Source organism: Musca domestica, unplaced genomic scaffold (genome assembly GCF_030504385.1).
Source record: "Musca domestica strain aabys unplaced genomic scaffold, Musca_domestica.polishedcontigs.V.1.1 270, whole genome shotgun sequence".
Lineage (NCBI taxonomy): Eukaryota > Metazoa > Arthropoda > Insecta > Diptera > Muscidae > Musca > Musca domestica.
Genome location: NW_026712287.1, coordinates 579,267 through 598,325, shown reverse-complemented (window position 1 = coordinate 598,325; position 19,059 = coordinate 579,267). Strand labels below are relative to the sequence as shown.

Genomic DNA, 19,059 nt, shown 5'->3' with positions numbered 1-19,059 from the left:
AAGGATGCTGCGAACACAAACTGCCAATTCAAATCAAATTCGGGTTAAAATTGTGTGTTTAGAAAACCAAAATACCTTAAATCTGGCGGTACAGTTATATAGGGCCTGTTCTGGATTAATGTCAAAGAAGGAGCCTTGCGGTTAACGCAAAAGAAAACAATTTTGTTTAAAACACAGTAGCGCGCGTTTATTTCGCAGTTTTTTCGACTTCTCCTTTTGACTGCCAAAGACAAATAACCCCGAATAATGGCATTGCAATTATCAAAGCCCCATTCGGAAATGTCAAAAAAGAGAACAGAGGAAACTGTGATAACTGCCAACATTACAACAGAAACATGATAAATAAACACTCGAAAGTTCCGTTCTGGAACAGGGCCTAGACCAAAACGTGGACTTACTTGGCACGTATACCAAAAGTGCTACAGACCTAACCCACATCTGATCAAAATTTGATCAACCTGATTAATTTTGTTCGGAAGCTAAAAATCTCAACAAAAAGCCATAACTAATAACAAGTACTCGCCGTCTCTTGTAGGTGTTGCAAGGAATATACGACGAACATACGTTATTGAGGATGTGAATTCAAATCGGCTAGAATTACGAGTTTTGTTTGCCCAGGGCTTGAGTCGAAAATTACCTCCTCTCAACGATCCTCGTTGTAGTTATCGAAATAGTACTTTGCACTTTCACCACATCCTTCTGCTAAACCAGGGGCTGGACAAAGGTCCATTCGGAAATTACATTAAGCTTGTGACATGGACAACACACACATGCACAGCACACCACACCACACCACACCGAATACACGTCGTCGACAGGCTTATTAGTCACCGCTTGTCAAATCCAATTAAACGCACTGCCGCCGTAAACAATGAAACTGAAATTTAGTTTATCTCGACCATCGCCATCCTTCCTTGATGGGCGAAGGACGATGATGTGCGGAGGCCTACTCGTGTGAGTAATGTAATTGAAATTAATGGATGACAGCGTTTAAGTTATGCCAATATGATGAGTGTGTTTGTGTCTGTGTGTGTGTGAAGGCGTAAACTTAAGCGCCTACTGTTCGCCCTCTTGGAAGCGCATAAAGATCGACTACGGTAGCCTCATATGTCAATTAAACCGTTGGAGGGCTGACTGTACGCAAATATTGACACTGTGTGCTCTTCCTCTTCGAAGCCGTTTTGCCTTTCCACGCCATTAAAATGTCAGTCGGTTAAAAGCCATAATGAATAATTTGAAGCAAGAATGGCACCCGCAGTGTAGGTGAATTCATACGTACGCTTTGAAGTTCTGCAAATTGTTCATGACGCAGTTAAAACGGGTATAAGTCGAGCCGGTGATGGCTCAGGACGCGAGATTGAAACACTTTGATCCATATGTACATACGTGCATATGAATATACTTTACATATAATGTTCTCGTGCCAGCACAGAGTTGCGGATTGCCTATTATTGACTGATTCTACGATCCAAGGTTTCAATGAGTAGGTGTCCGCCAAAAAATATCTCATTTAAATTGTGACCTGTTTTCCGAAGAATTGTATAGAATATGCCCTCCCAAATGGCATAGTCTCGGAGTTATGCCATGTTGATGACAGTTTCTGCCACCAGCTTTAAATTTGTTCTAAAAAACGCTTTAATAAAAAAGGTGGAAAATATGGATTGGGAAATATATTCGTTTGAATGGACGTCCATTTTTAAGACGACTTACATATGGCAGTCACTATAGTATTCGCACAAATCGAAATAGATGACTAAAATCGTTATGTTAAGTTGTCTGGGATTGGAAATGGGGTATCCCCACCCCTTTGCTGTGTGTGGGAAATGGTAGGTATCTGGTAGTCTTAAATCCTTCAACGCACATATGGCAAGTTTTTAAAGTATTTGCCACGTACATAACTCCCTGGCAAGAATGGACAATATGGGTTCATGTTTTAAATACAACCCGAATTAGCTTATTTTGACAATGCCAGAATATTTTGTAGGGAATATTTATTTAAAAAACGAGTAAAAAAAGTGTAAGTTTGACCGGGCCGATTTTGAATACCCTCCAACATTTGAAACGAATTTGGCAATTTTCAAGAAAAAATAAAATCCGTTTGAAATTCTGTTAAAATCTTAAAAATACCGAATGTAGCCGTCCATACGACGATGTGGGCCTGCATAGGCAACATTTGTCATAAGCCATTACAATATTCGAATGCGAAACTTGAATAAAATTCGGTGAATAATGTAGCTAAAATATTCAAAATACCCAAATAGACATTATATACATTTATCAACCTACTTCATTCGTTCGGAAGCTAGAGTGATTTCAACAGACGGACAGACGGACGGGCATCACTAAATCGACATAGAATTTTATGCTGATCAAGAACATATATATTTTGTGGCGTCTAAATGTATGTTTCGATGAATGACAAACTTAATATACCCTCCATACTATGGTGGAGGGTACAAGAGAACAGTCATTGTTATATTTACGTTTAGTCGACTTCATACAAGATGCATACAAAAATTCCGCCAAAGCAAAATGATTCGAATACCTAAGTTTACAAACCAAACTGTTGTCGTTGTTACCGTCTTTTGAAAAACATATCAATGGAAATAAAAAAGAAATTTAGTTTGTCGATTGAAAACTATACCGTTATATAAATTAACAAGTAAAAAAGCTGTAAGTTCGGCCGGGCCGAACTTTTAATACCCTCCACCATTTGGTACAAATTTGGCAATTTCCAAAAAAACACCGAATGCTTATACGACGACGTGGGCCTGCATAGACAACTTTTGTCATAAATTATTACAATATTTAATTGCGAAACTTGAAGAAAAATCTGTTTATAATGTAGCTAAAATTGTCAAAATACCGAATATGGGGGGTACCGTTATATGGGGGCTATACGAAGACGTGGACCTGCACAGACAATTTTCTAGCATGGGCTGAAGTTATATGGGGGCTATATGATAACTTGGTCCTACATGGCCCATTTACGAACTTAACCTGCCTACTGGGAAAATATACATGTGTGCAAAATTTTAGCCTTCTATCTCAATTTGTTCGAAAGATAGCGTGATTACAACAGACAGACAGACGGACAGACAGACACACAGACAGACAGACGGACATGGCTAAATCGTCTTAGAATTTTACGCTGATCAAGAATATATATACTTTGTTGGGTCTGACATGAATATTTCGAGGAGTTACAAACGGAATGACAAAATTAATATACCCTCCATAGTATGGTGGAGGGTATAAAAAAATAAACATTGGTAATTAATTGGAAATTGCATTTGCTTCAGAATTCTCAATGTTTGTTATGATATCACATCCTCCTGGTGATAGTATTTTGACTCTGACTTGCCCCATCTTTACTCTTCTATGCCTTAGATATAATTTTCGCTATTGCACATAGTCCCTCGTATAACGGTACCTGCGATGTAAGTACCTTGAAAGTTTCGTAAGAATTTTCGCAGGATATGAATCCTTTTCTTACTAATTTTTCAATTCGCTCTAACAGTTTGTATGGTCCTAGAAAAAAATGTATCTCACAAATATATTTTTTAATCACATTTTTATTAGTGTATTTTTTTAACTTTATTTTTATATAATCTTTTTCTGTGTGAATTGTCAAAATCAGGCCAGCCATTCTTAGGTTATAAGCGTAGTAACTAACATAACTTTCTTTTATATGTAAATAATATAGATGTTGGCTTTTAATTGAAAGTATACTGAAACTGCATCTCAAAATCTGCAAACCGAATGGTGTGAAGGCATTGAAAGTGAAATCACATACGTTTGAGGGTATAAAAAGTGTGATTCTACGCAACACATCCACTTGCTTAGAAAAGAAGCAGCGCCTCAAATAACATCATCATCATCCATTACTCCAAGGGCAAACTGAAGTATTAAATACATTTTAGGGTAATTTTGCACGTATTTTCGACAACTCTTTTCCCATACGATTTGAATCGACTTGTTGTTATATAATTAAAAAAGATTATTTCAATCGCTTCATACAACATAGAAATCTGTCATGTCATTATGCAGGTGATGGCAAATATGCTAGATTGGAATTCGTAATAATGCTCGAATTTCGTGTCTCTTTTCCATTAATAATTTTGAAAATGACACTCGTGTAGGTTAAGGTCTGAAAAAACTTACAACCCCTGCATTCGTAGACCTTCGAGCAAAAAAAAAATGACAAAACAAACCAAAAATCAATTCAAATTCAACTCTGGAATTCTTGAAATAGAACGGCTGATTTTATTAATTTATCTTTTGACTCCCGTTGGCAGTTTGATAAGTGCTTACTTCGTTTGGAATGCTGTTTTGTAAGCAGCAACGACGCTTAATAAACCTCTTATTTGGTAATGACGCTTTGCGCTGATTATAAACATTTGCAACTTTCTTAACTGTAATTTTGGGCTCTTAAATTACCACTCGCTACTGATTAACGGTATGATGGCGCTGAAGCCAAAGCAGTGGTGGTTCACATTCATAAATTAAGCGTTTGTTTGGGAAAATAGTCTATTCGTCGCACCTACCAATGACCGGGGTCGTCCCTCGTCATTGGCGAAGATATTCATACGATCTAACAAGTTGTTGGATAAAGACTTGAGTACTTACGCGATCACTTGTTGAAAATAAACTCCAGCTCTCAGGGTCTCATTGGATTTAAAATGTGGTTGTTTTTGTTTATTTTTATAAATATCTTAATAAGAATGGTCTTAATAGCTACCTATCTTGCAGTGGTGTATATCAATATTTTCATAGATAGATACGCATATCCGTATGTGGTAACAGTATATATTATTTGCAACTAGTAGTATATTCATATGGGTGTGTATGTATGCAATATGAGTATGTATGAAGTATAGTATGTAACAGAGGACACCCTAAATGGGCCCAAAGCATCGTTCAGTTTTAGTTCAATAATAGATTACTTAACGTTTGTTTCGCGCCTTAATAATACGGGGTTTCGTTTAGTTATCTTCGAGTTTGATTAATTGTAACTTTATCATCACATCATTGTTTTAATTTTGTTTTGTTTGTTTGTTTGTTGTTGTTGTTTATTTTCTGCTTATTCTTATTAATATTTACAAACCGGACATGTGGTTTTGTGGTTCCGTTCTGTTTTCTTTTGGCGGGAGTTAGTTCATGGGCATGATGGGAGCCTTGTCATGCGCATAGACGTGCGTGTGCATGAAGGATGATATGAAGACACAATTTATGACTTTTCTTTTGATTTACTACTGAAGGTGTTGTAGGTGTTCACGTAACACTAAAACGTGTTAAAAAAAAAAAACCTCATAGGAGGATAATGGGACCCAGACTATTGCGTCTAAGCATTACGTCTTCCAGCGATACCGTGGTCCGTGGCTAGGCGATCAGCAAAACTGGACGTCCACTTGTGTGTTGGGCGATAAATCAACACGATCCCATAATATTTTCCTTATTCGACTTGTCGCTACGTGGATGGTGGTTCGTCCACGTCAAATATTATTGCTTGTTCAAAGCCCTCTCTATCGAAATCGTTTACATTCGTTTAATTACACCATCAGCCAATGACTAACTGGCAGAACCTATCCAAGGTAGTTTTCATCTCTAGAGTCGTGGTGGTGTGCCGGGCGTGTATATCGTGTAGAATCAAACAATCAAAAAAAATGGCTTTGCCATCATCCCAAAAGGATACAAGTGGTGGTCACATGGCGAGTATACTTCGTGGCAGAGTTGAGTTTATGTAGGTAACATGACGTTATAAGCGGAGCCTCATTGGCACAGACCTTGGCCAGGAGACCAACAAAGACAGAAGAATAGGACTGAATGTGCGATCACGTTCTTGGGCCTTGGTAGCGACAGTAGGATCTGCCCATTATGTCTTCCGCTGGAATAGATTGGTCCAGGGGTGGCACTTTTAACAATTCCATTTCGTCTCTGACCTAAAAGACACAACAGGCGACATGTAAAAGCAAACCTTAGGTTGTCGTAATCCTTTGTATTCGGTTGTACATGAATGTAATTAAGACTGTATGTATCTGTGTGAAGCGCGCGTCGGTACGACATTGTAAATTTTGTAATTGCGAGTGTTTTGCCGCGCCACTTCGCCGCCTGTTTTAAAATGTCGGAAGAAATGTATATAGAATTGACATTTTCCTCCGCATTCATTTTTCGTCGATATTTTGCGATAACATTCCCCGAATGCAAAAAAAATGAAAATTATGTCGAGAACGAGTAGCATAGTACTCTATAGTAATATTTGTTTTGTGCAGCTGTTGCTATTTTTCAATGGACACCAAATTGTTCGGTTCTAGTCATATTCCGAATGACGTTTGGGTCCATACGACTTGTGCCCAAAACAGGTTTTTATCTGCAGACCGATGAAGTTCGAAGATAGCCTATATCAATCAACGATTTTTGGCCGCTATTACAGCAAATCTAATCAAAAGAAAAGTAAATACAACTATGAATACATTGCGCTATGTGTGAGATCTTGGGCCACTAGCAACAATGCCTTCCAAAAGATATGCTGGAATGGGACAACACAAATGACAAATCTCTCGTTTGGGGGTGAGGCCACTAGTCGCCCAATCGCTTCGAAAACTGTCGTCTAAGAGATATTAATTCGCTGCGATGCACTGGCACGAGTGTGTGCCTGCACATTGTGTGCTTTTTGCATTTGCATTTTTAATTACGGGACTTGGAATCCGTTTCGAGAGCGCTTTCTATATTTTTATCTACTCCGCCAAAGAAGTTCCGTTCATTATGCGCGTATCAACGCAAACGTTCGGAGTGCTCATATAAATACACAAGTAAGTATGTGTGTATGATGTCGTAGTGTAGGAGTTGTACAAAAGGTAAATTTGAGGGATGAGGCAGTAGCTACAGGTAATGCATATCTGCCGCAAACTTCATTGTACATACACACAATAGAGACCACCACAACTGCTCAAACCGTGCAGTTACAGTCTTCTGTACGGAACATGCAAAAGTTTGCATGATCTGTCGGCTATTGCATTGGCTCGTTAGGAAACCAGTAAGGAAATACAAAAAAATGCATCCAAATGGAAGAATATACTTGAAATCGAACGTAGATATATATGGCAGCCATATCTAAATCCGAACCCATTTCGTCACAAATTGCGGAGAGTGTTTCTCGGATGTATATGATATCTTTTACCGAATATCATTGTATGGAGGGAGTATTACGGATGCGAAGGCCTTAAATATGAAATCGGCTGAGCTTTAGCTATGAGCTATGTACCACAGTGTGGTGTCGGGCATAATAAATAATATAAGAAAACCCTAGATACATACTCGACATTTGTTGAAAGAGAAATCTCAAATTCATTATTTGAGGAATTGTAACCCTCCAGAATAAGCCGATAAATATATAATCAATAAACAAGTAAATATCGTCAACACTCAAACTACTCTGCACCCCTACGAAATTGACACCCAACCAATTGAATGTGTAACGCCTTGAAGTAAACTGCAAGCATGTAATATATTAAAATTGGACATTTCATTGTTGCTTTGACTCAATAGATGGCGTTGCTAGGGTCTTCGCTGACTTTTATAGGGTTTCCACTCTGGAATAGTTTTTTGAGACCATATCTATCATATCTGCTCCTTTTCTCCGCGGTTTCCGCCATTTTTCGCGATTTCAGAATAATGTATTTATGTAATGTTTTAATGCGTTTGTGTAATGCCTGATCGAGACGTTAAACGGCAATATGCATTTGTCCAATCTTTATAGTTTTATCTCTTTGGTTGCACGTAGTAACATGTATTGTTGCAGCACTGTCATTTCAAGTTCGGTACCCAACGCGCAACGCGTTTTTCTTGCAAAGGAATTTAGTGAGGTATGCATCAATGAATGCCTGGCCAATACGATTCCGTGTAGGTATTGGACATCATTGTGTGTGCTGCATAGATTTCTCTGATGCCTCTGGAATGAATACTTACCGCTTCGACTTCCTTAAAGACCCGTATTAAGTTTTTCCCAGCTAATTTGGCTATATCCTCTTCAGACCACTTTTCCGACTCCAACAATGCTGCTAACAGATGTGGATACTTGGAGACGTCTTCTAACCCCTTTGGAACTCTGTAATAACCGAACACATCCCCAAGGGAAAAACATTAAGACTCGTTTTCACACACACACACGTCACCAAACAGTGGTTTCTAAGCAAGAATTACACTCGGACAGATACTTACAGATTTACGCCGTCATAGCCGGCTCCAATGCCCACATGATCAATGCCCGCCACTTCGCGTATGTGATTTATGTGAGCTGATGTAAAACGAAAAGCAAGCGAACAAATCCTTTATTATTTATTGCAGAGAAGGGAGCAGCACACCAAAGGCCAGCATCCTGTCGACATGGAGCCAGCCAGTCACTTCATCTTTGTCACAGTGTCGTCGAAGGAATGTAACTGGCCTCCAACGTCGGCATGCGATGCTCGGCAATTACATTTATTTCGTTTTCGTTCGGCGTGCCTGCCCCTTCATAAATTCAATTACATCTGCCAACACAGAATGTGCGCTGAAATGATTTACATACCGACAACATCGTGCAGCGTGGCTTGTCCGGAACAACTCACAAAGTGCGGATAGAAGGCCACCATCACTAGGCCGCCGTTTATAGCCTTGGTATTATTCAAATGCCGAGTGTGTGCAAGAGTATTGGGGAAATGAAATTAACATTAGGTTATATATCTCCCAATTTTGGCGGCGGCGGAGTAGGGACAACTTACGATTCTCTGCAACACGTGGTCGGGAACGTTGCGCGAACTGTTGCAGATGGCATGTGCGGAGGAGTGCGAGAAAATAACGGGGGCCTTTGAAGAACCTAAGGCGTCCAGCATCGTTGGCACCGACACGTGGGACAAGTCAACAATCATACCCAGTCGATTCATCTCTTGGACGACCAGCTGCTCCTCAAAAGGAACAAATAAAAACAAAAAAAAAAAAAACAAAACAATAACAATCAGGTCAATCGACGGTCTCCTGCAGACATCGGTAGACGCGAATCAGTCAAAGAAGTCAGATGTATTCTTACCTTCCCAAACTTCGAGAGACCCCAATGTGGGGATACTTCCCAGGCTCGTCAACTTTGCAACAATCCGCCCTGCAATTAAAACACTTAAAAATGTATCTGCCATGGCCAAAACGAAAGCGGATGATGACGTACCAGGGTGTGTTGCAGGTGTGCGTCAACGTCAAATACCGAGCCCCGAGCTGATAAAACATTCGCAGTACGCTTAAACTTGTTCCAATAGCATGGCCACCTTCCACGCCAATCAGGCTGGCGATCTTGCCGCTTTTGTGCGTTTTCTCGATACCTATGATGCCAGAACGAGATGTAGTGGCTGTTATTGGAGATATTCACAACTTATACAAATAATTCTAAACTGAAGAACTTGGATTCTGGCATTTAGGTTGGTCACTGGTCCAATCTTCCTATTCGAGAGTATGTTTTAGAATGCAAGTTCGACAGAAGCTAACTTACGCTTTGTTTGATGATCAATTCAACTTGAGGGTAAAATGAACGCGTTGTGAGCTTTTGTTATGTCACGCCACTGCGATAGAACAACAACCGCAGTGAGATATTCAGGAGCGACAAGACACTTACCTGACGCTGTCGTTACCAACGACATTTGGTGTGGATATAGGTTGACCAGGCGCCTGATTAGGTCTATTTGTTCCAAAGTCAACTGTACAGCATCCAGATGTTGGGATGAGCAGGGGGCGTATGCTGACCAAAACTGTTGTTCGTTCAAAAGATCTAACAGTAAAACCACAACAATAATTATGCCGTCAATTATATTCACCTGAGCAGACACCATGCCCTCCTTCAGTCGCCTCAGATCGGTATGGCTCCAAGCACTGTTCGACCATGGCTGCACCTGCCTGAGGTCGCCGGCAAAATGAAAATCCTTGAGTTGGTTCTTCAAGAACTTGCGTATGTTCCATGGCAAATCGTTGTGTCTGTTCCGAAGATATTTGAATACATTAGCCGATGTTCTCAGCCAAAACAAAAAAGCGTCTCTACGCCAATGCCACTTTGAAAAAGTTGTCTATCACTAGCCGTATACAATACCAAGGTCGACCTCCTGCTTCCTACTACGATATAGATGTTGGAAATTCTTTTCAACAGATCTTTTAAAATACCCTTCACTCTATTTAAATAAAAAAAACTAAAACAAAACAAGTAAAAGGCGTTAAATTCTGCTAGGTCAAACTTTTATTAACCACCACCACAAGGTATAGAAACACTTACAAATAAAAGCATCGGAATTCAATCTTTCAACTAGTTCTGTTTTGAACTGCAAATACCAGTGCAATCGGTTGTACCATTCCATGGAACAATAAAGACAAGGTATGCCAATGAGAAAAATTTGTAAGTGTGGATGGCTACCTGCGCGGATTGCAGTAAGCATTCTGGTTACAACTGAAATAGAATAGCTTCTAAACAATGTTCGTGTAATGGAAAATAATGCCAAACAAATAAAAAACAAGTTAAATTGCATCAGTCGGTTTTTCCTGCCCATCTCCGAACTCGATCTAAGCTCGAAAATAATATTACTATGTGCCAAATTTGGACCAATTCGGATACTTCCTTCGAGACAGACAAACAGATGACCGGACGGACCTAGCATCTAAAACAGTCATTTCGATGTGGCAAGTTTTGGTCGCACAAACGAAATCAATATAACAGTTGGATATGTCACCTCATTGATTAACGTTTGAAGTATTTCTAAGATGTTTTAGTAGCCAAGTGGAATAACGTTTACATCAATCAGTGACGAACAATATCCTAATGACTTGAACTGTTATAAGATGCAGGCTATCAGGGCGTTGTTCGACATTCCCGAAATTGTTTGGCTCTCTGATCAATTTTGGTGGCTGCAGCCATCACATTTTAAATTAAGCAACCGAATCTGACTGCAGAGCCATGGATTTTCAAATAACCCTGACTCCTCGCAGTCAACCCCGAGAGAGTGAAGAACACAATTTGCACAGCTTGGTTACTGGATAAAGGAATTATGTAGCATCATTGGCAAGTTGAATATCAGTCGGAATGTGACCAGTAGTAAAATTGTTTGAAAACTTCCGGCTATTGTAAATGGTATTATAGCATGTAATAACTATTTCTATTCAACAAAAATCATAATTTTGATTCAAGTCAAGATGGCGTGTAGGATATGTCGAAGGGTGCATTTTTAAGTGAAATAAAAGACAATGAAATACACCTAAGTCTGTTTTTACACGGTTTTGATATAACACGGTTTGAAAATTGAATATTTTTAATTTATTTACACGATTTTATTCCATTTAGCACGATTTGAAATTTTATGTACTTAATTTTTTTTGTCAAATTTAATTTTTGCGAAGTATGTTCATATACAAAAAAAGTATTTATGAAAGAAAAAAGTCTGAAACCATCGATAGTATCGATAGTTTGCGAACACTAGCTTAAAGATTTAAGTGAATTTCCCTTTAGCGCGTACAAACAATTTTTACTGGTCAAAGCAAATGTGAATAGCACTATGTGCATACAATAAAATTTACTGGTCAGAGCAATTGAACGTGTTAATATTTTGTGAACTGTTAATGCAATAAGACGTGTTTGGTAAAGAAAAAAATAAAAATTCTTGTTTTTCACTAATTTTAATAGGTTTTAGAGATTAGGAACAAATCACCCATTTTGTATAAGATCAATGTCTTTTTACACGGTTTTTTTACACGGCTTCTTCTGGAACCAATCTACCGTGTAAAAACAGACTTAGGTGTATTCAACTGAGTTGTTTGAATTGTGTTTTTGTTTTTTTAAATATAAAACTGGTGCCTGAGCCGAGACATATAAAATAGGGAAAATCGTAAAATACTACTTTATAAAGGGTTTATTTACTTTTATGAGGCTTTTTTATTAACAATCACACTGTGGTCTGGCAGTTGAAAGTGACGTCTCTACTCAGTATTGGTTGGCAAATTCTCAATCATTTCCAAATCGTGGTACTCGATTTTCAAAAACAGTGTTCAATTAAAACTGTTTACATAGCACTTTGTCCGTCTGAGATCACCACAAAGAACGTAAATACCGAAATTGGGCCTACCTTCACTCTTTTGGATGCTAGGGCGCCGAAAAGAATGAGAAGAGTGAGTACAGAAGAAAATATTGCTTTCGTTGAGGCCAGTGACTTTGTCCATCGACTTTATCGAAAATTTCGCGTAAAAACTTGAGTTTGAATAGGATTTTTTCGTTCGGTAGTCTTGCAATGTCAAAATATGTACACAGTTCTTGTATGTATTGTTTTGAGTAATGAATAAGATATTTAAAAACAATCAAATTCTTTTAAAAAATCAAGTGCATGTTTAGCATTTGGGGAGAATAAATGTTTTCGTTTTTGGATGAAAAAGAATTGCAATTGTATTACGAAATCGATGTTGTGAAAATCTAAGGCGTTCCATTCGCTTTCGTAAATTAAAAAAAAACAGCATTTGTTGTTGGCAAATTTGAAGTTACATGACTCTAGCTTTAGGGTTGTGTTTTTTTAAATTTAATCATTCTGCCCTACCTCGCAATCGATGTGCCATGCTGTTTGCTGTGGTCTATGGGCTGGTGGAGCCATCGGTCCGTATTTCAATAAAAATGAAGAAGGACAACGCGTTACCGTGAATGGAAATGGAATGGTTGTCGAAAATTGGACCTCCAGAATGATCTCTGTGCAAAATACTTGTGGTGGCCATATTCCCGAATTTACATTTAAATGTCAAACGACGAGGAATTATCTACTTTTTTTCATTTCTTAATTTGGTATGTGTTTTATTGAAAATTAAAATCTGCAACCTCTGTGTTTTATTGAAAATACATGTTTTATAAACGTGGACTAATATATGAAAATGTCACATGAAATTTTCAATTCTAATTTTCAAAGCAAGCATTAAATTCGTAATAAAGTACAATATTTGCTAAATGTTGGAATATTTTATTTATATTTTTGTATGGAAAATTGTAACCGAGCTGCAAATAATAATTAAAGGGAAAAGTGGAAGTTCAAATCAGTTCCGCTCCCGCCGCTCCGGATTAGAAAGCAAGTTATGCTACGTAAGTTTTCTCCAACATATCTTTTTTTTTTGAAATATTCGTACGTTGGCGCGACTTTCGAGAGGATTAAGAAAATCTGATGTACCAAATATACGTTCCGTCAATGAAATTTGTTATTGATTTTGAACCAACGTAGGGGTTCATTGAATAAATGAAGAAAGTTTCATTGAGTTCCATCAATGTAAAATTAACGAAATTGTTCATTGATATAATGAAAATTCTTCACTGATTCAGTGAAATACACTCATAAGGCAATGACATTTCTTCATTAATACAATGAAAGACATTCATTAATGCAGTAAAAAACATTCATTAACAAAATGAAAAACTTTCGTGAATGTAAAGAAACTTCTTAAATATGTCGTATGCAGGTCCACGTCTTCGTAGCCCCAATATAACGGTTTTCGTTTAAGCGGTATTTTTCGACGGATTTTTTACAATTTTTTCAAGATCCTTCAAAATGGTAGAGGGTATTAAAAGCTCGGTCCGACCGAACTTTGCTGTTTCTTACTTCTTAATACCTACACCACACATTTGTATGAACAAAATGCAGGTCGCCTTTCCATGTATCAATGGTTTGGCCTAAAAACGAACTCCATAACGTAATGTTTCGTCCATTTCATGAAACTGCTTCATTAAATTGGAGCACAAATTTAAATATAACAATTATCACAATTTTCCCTCTAATTTTAAATAATTTGGTTGCGTATTTGTATCATTATGTATCATTTCTATATTCACATTTTTTACTGAATTTTGTAAAAATTATTAGTTATTAACAAGCCACACTGTTCAATTATTAGTTTTGTAACATTAATGAAATCCGTTTCATATATTCAATGAAACCAAGAATCATTGAATTTAGAAGAAACGTAAGTTTTCATAGCATGAACAAAACATTTATTATATTAATGTAGCTTTTCATTGCATCAATCAATCAAATCAATTAAATCAACGAAACCGGTTCATTGAAACAACGAAGCATTTTTCTTTCAGTGCAATGACACCGGTTTATATGATAATATTTTCGTATCGATATTGATGGCAATATAAACCTTTATTTTTAAAATCAATTGTCAACTTATCAGGTTATGCTAATGCATGTTTTTGTTTAACAAATTGAAGAAGAAGAAGAACTTATACGATCAATATTCCACATTTAGAATTTATAATTTCCTACATTTTGTCCCGGTTTTGCATATATTTTTTACCCTACAACACTATGTTTTGGGATAGGTTGGTCCATAAAGATTGGGCCACGAAATATTGGTCCTACGGACCCACGATGTTATATATATAAATCTTCCTATGTCGTCGAGCGTTCCATCCATATCAATTTCTTATCACGCCACAGGTCGCAATCATTTTCTAACAACTTGAGTTTGAGATAGAATAGAAGCCTATTCTTGGGGGAGATAATTGTTAAATATTAAGTTGATGAAGAACTTGAAAAGAACTTAAACAGTTTTTTTGAGATTTTGCAGTCGCTCTATTGGTTAGAATCATAGACCGATTTGCATGGGTTTAGAGTTTAGTTACGGCAGAATCCTACCGTTTTGGATGGTCTTCGGATAATGTAATGGAATATTTTTGAAAGATTTAAACACTATCATTCAACCGTGAATATTTTTAATACTAAAAGTCACTTTCCGACAAAATCACTGGCACATCCGACGTTTACATCGTTGCTGATTTCGTAGCAAAATCGAAGGTATAACAAATATACGCTTTATTTTAATGGTTCAAACGTTGTTTCGAATCCCATTAGCTCGACAGAGGGCGTTAATCCGTGGAAATTGTCACGGAATTCAGCATTGCCTTGTGACTCTGGTCACGTTCGCACGGAGGAATGAAATAATGACAACAATGGCCTTAAACAGGAACTTATTACATTATTTGTAGCCTCTTAAGAACCAAACCTGACAGTTAGAATGATCCTATTATAGATCTCAATATCTTGACGCATTCGTTAATTCCAGTTCTAAATGTTTTAGATGTCTAGAAAACGTTACTGTAAATTATAGTGTTGTAGGGTATTACGCAGTTGGCCCCGCTCGACTGTAGCCTTGTTTAAGTTTTATACTGACATTTATTTTGATTGACTTGAAGTTACCTACCTATTTGTCGCTAAATGAAAAGTAGTTTAGAAATATCATAGCATCAACGGATAGGCCTCAGTCCACCAGAAAAATTCTTCAAAATATATTTACTGCAAATGCGCGCTGTAACCCTCGCAGTATACAACGGCAAGTCAGCATGAGTGCCATTTTATAAAATTCAACTTTTTACCTATCCAATTCATTTGTTGTCTTCTTCATAAGTCCGAGTTAGGTATATGTATATGTAATATTATGGAGAACCTACCCGTCAATCAGAGGAACCTCCTTCAGAACGTTTTTAACTCGTTGTAGCCGGTAATCCAAATCGCTGCTCGAACAAGTCACAATCGGCAACACCAACGGAAAGTAAACGAATGTCAAGCAGTTTAAGCCACAGAGCACGAAGCCTTTAGGGAGCTTGCGTGATTTCATTGCCTTTTTAGAGTGGCACAATAACAACGTGGATTTCTGAAAACAGATGCAAAATAAATTCGATTGAAAAGGTCGTTTTAAGATTTAATTTAATTGGAAGCCAATATGACACGTTTTGTCCAGTAATTAGTTTTCCAGTAAACGTTTCTCAGTAGCTTATATTGGGGAAGTTCACTTGTGTAGAAATAAGTTCGCTCGTTTATCGAAAATGTCAATAGTTTATACGGATTGGCTGAGACAAAAAATCCAGCAAAGGAAACGAGATATCACCTCTCACGGTTGTGTTATTGAGAAAAATCCCCTTAAAAGTGTTCTTTATATATGTCCGTCCGACTCCGTTTTTATATATTAAGCCTTCACGAAGTATATATTCACTTCACTTACGAAAGGTCGCATCCGTCAATGTTTGTGGAAATCGATTCAATTGAAGATATAGCTCCCATATATTAGTTCCATCCGATTTCAAACTTTAGCCGCTCTAATTTCCGTCACATAAATTCCCATTACCTGTGTGTGGTTTTATGTGGGCACCTACCTTGCAGTCCATCTCACTGTGGTCTTAGCACCGGGTGAATACAATGCGTCTATCAACGCCCCCACAAAAGTAAGTACCAATTTGCGCGCACGTATTTCGACTCAGTTGCCTCCTTTCTATGGGTCAGTCACCCGGTTGATAATGCAACTTCACATTCGAGCAACACACTCTCCCCGCGATTTGGGTTCAAACCACAGCCACCGTGATGCTCCTACAAGGGGGCCAACACCAACTGCTAGGCTAGATCTGCGGATCTAGGTTCACCTGGCACCCGCGGTACCAGAATTTAGCCTCCGGTCAGGCTTCGTTGCAACGCTACTACCTGTGGAACTCCAAACAGTCCGGAAACTTCCCATAATTCCAAGACGATTTAGCGATGTCCGTCTGGCTGTTGTAATCAGGTTATTTTTGGAACGAATTGAGAAATGAGAATACTCATGTGTATTTTGCCAGTAGGCAGGTTAAATTCGTAAATGGGCCATGGGCCATGGGCCATTATTCGCCGGAGTTGTTTTAAATTTCGTATATGAAGATTTTGATGGGTACTACAGCCTACTACAAAAATTACTTATGCTGACCCACGTCTTCGTAAAGCCCCATATAAAGGTCTTCATTTAAACGGAATTTTTTGAAACTTTCAAGTTCCTTCCAAATGGTGGAGGTATTAAAATTGTCTTGCCATATACTTTTAGTTTATTTGAACTTTTTGGTAGATTTGGTTTGAAAACAAAAGCCCTTCGATAATCTTCCAGCTGTATTTTGGTGGTAGCATCAACGCCGAATTAACGGTTCGACAATTATATATTCCAGCAGCTATAGTCATATGTAGAGTCGTGGTCAAGACAAATCCATTCAAACCACAATTTTAGTACCCATACGTACATGCTGCTGATATGGATTACAGGATATTCAGGTGGCCAATACGGTTAGTACCGTATGTATTTCTTGTTGTGTTTGTGTCAAATGAAGTCTGGCCATACCAAGACTAATATGTTCGCGTGTGATTTTTATCCCCTCCACCATAGTATGGAGGGTACATTGAGTTTGTCATTCCGTTTGTAACATCTCGAAAAATACATTTTAGACCCCTCAAAGTATATATATTCTGGTTCGGCATAAAATTCTAAACTCAAATGTATGTTATATCTGCAGGACTTTTGGTATTGAAAATGGGCCATGTAGGTCCACGTTTTGGTATATCCCCCATATAACTGTACCTCCCGATATTCGATAGTCTGATGATTTTAGCGAATTTTCAAAATTGGTATTTGAAGTTCATTATGGATAGTACAGCCTAAGACAGAAAATTGTCTGTGCAGGTCCACTTCTTCGTAGAGCCCCCACATAACGGTACCTCCCGATATTCGGTATTTTAATGATTGTAGGGACATTTTTCACCAGAATTTGATATTTGAAGTTCGTAATGGATACTAAAGCCTACGACAGAAAATTGTCTGTGTAGGACCAGGTCTTCCTATAGCCCCCATATAACGGTACCTCCCGATATTCAGTGTTTTGATTTTATCGACATTATAACCGATTTTTTTTTTTTGTTTTGAATATTGTAATGGCTTATGACAAATGTTACTTACACAGGTTCATGTCGTCGTATAAACCCTAATATAATAGCTCATTCGGTATTTTTAAGATTTTAACTGAAGTTTTGACGGATTTTATTGTTTTTCAAAATGGCCAAATTCGTTCTAAATGGTGGAGGGTATTCTAACTTACAGCTTTTTTACTTGGCTATACTTTGGAGTATTCGACACGAAAATATTTTGCTTGGATTGTGTTGCCGAGGTGAAACGAATACAATGGCTCAGGGGGATGTGCCAAAACAGGCAATTTCACCTTGCCACCTGCACAGCACAAGCCGGGGGTTTTGTAATCACGCTACAGATCGAATTTATCACCCGATCCTCATGAAATTTAGAATGGATTTGGAGTTGAGGTCATAATAGAAGCCTATTATTTTTGGAGATAATCGCGAATCGTGGGTTAACACAGGACAGAAAACTACACATTTTTATTATCATCGTATAATATTTGGGGGTGAAATGGTCCGATACTTTTGTGTGAGAAATACGAAAAATTCCATTGAACGTCAAGTATATATGAAAAGTGCACTTCTGACCTTCTCAATGATGCTGATTTCGTAGGCTATATAGTCAGAAACCAGAGGTGTAGCAAAATATACACAGAAATTTAAATGTTGGGATACTGTTTAGCATTCCCGTTAGAACGACATAGGTCGTTAATGTATCGTGGGTCCGGCCAGAGGCCAGGGAATGCGACTATTCAAATAAGGATATAGCTATAAACCACACTTAAGTCCTCAAAGGCACTCCTGATATGTTGTCGATATCGGCGTTTATTTATAACAAAATAAAGACGAATTACGTACCACGCGATCATGTTGCAACCAGAATGAAATCTGTCATGTTTGGTGTAGCTTTAAGCTTCATCCTCTACATGGTAATGATATTTGGTAAAAAGGATCCCATGCAGCCTTTATCCAACAGGTATATCTTATAGCCGATTTCAATTTTAATCAAGGTCTGCTTGATATGTGTGTATGTATGTATGAGTGGTGTAGGGTTCTACGTGGCCGCCCTGACCGACTTTGGCCTTTCGTTCATTGTGGTGCAGGGCATCGTTCGTCGAATTGGAATGATGTGCAAATTTCGATTCCAAAATCACACTTTTTATGACCTCCTCCATAGTGCGAGAACTAATAAAGTTTGTCACATCGTTTGCAACTGTTCGAAATAGTAATTTAAATGTAAGAGTTTTATAAAAATATCCTTAAATTTATAAAACTACTCGTTTAGTATTGCGAAAATACAAAGTCATAGCTCTTTGAAATGAATTTGTTATCA

At 37.9% G+C, this 19,059-nt stretch overlaps 1 protein-coding gene across 1 annotated transcript; it reads right to left on the bottom strand.

Annotated features, from left to right (window-relative positions):
* Nucleotides 1–4,671: 4,671 nt before the first annotated feature.
* Nucleotides 4,672–18,601, bottom strand: LOC101896640 (dipeptidase 1). Its single transcript, XM_059124264.1, is given in 12 exon segments — nt 4,672–5,942; nt 7,969–8,107; nt 8,221–8,296; nt 8,567–8,651; nt 8,760–8,936; nt 9,065–9,087; nt 9,090–9,133; nt 9,197–9,347; nt 9,638–9,770; nt 9,837–9,993; nt 15,479–15,681; nt 18,585–18,601. Coding segments are annotated over 11 exon segments (1,260 nt in total). The 5' UTR covers nt 15,646–15,681; nt 18,585–18,601; the 3' UTR covers nt 4,672–5,834.
* Nucleotides 18,602–19,059: the final 458 nt, after the last annotated feature.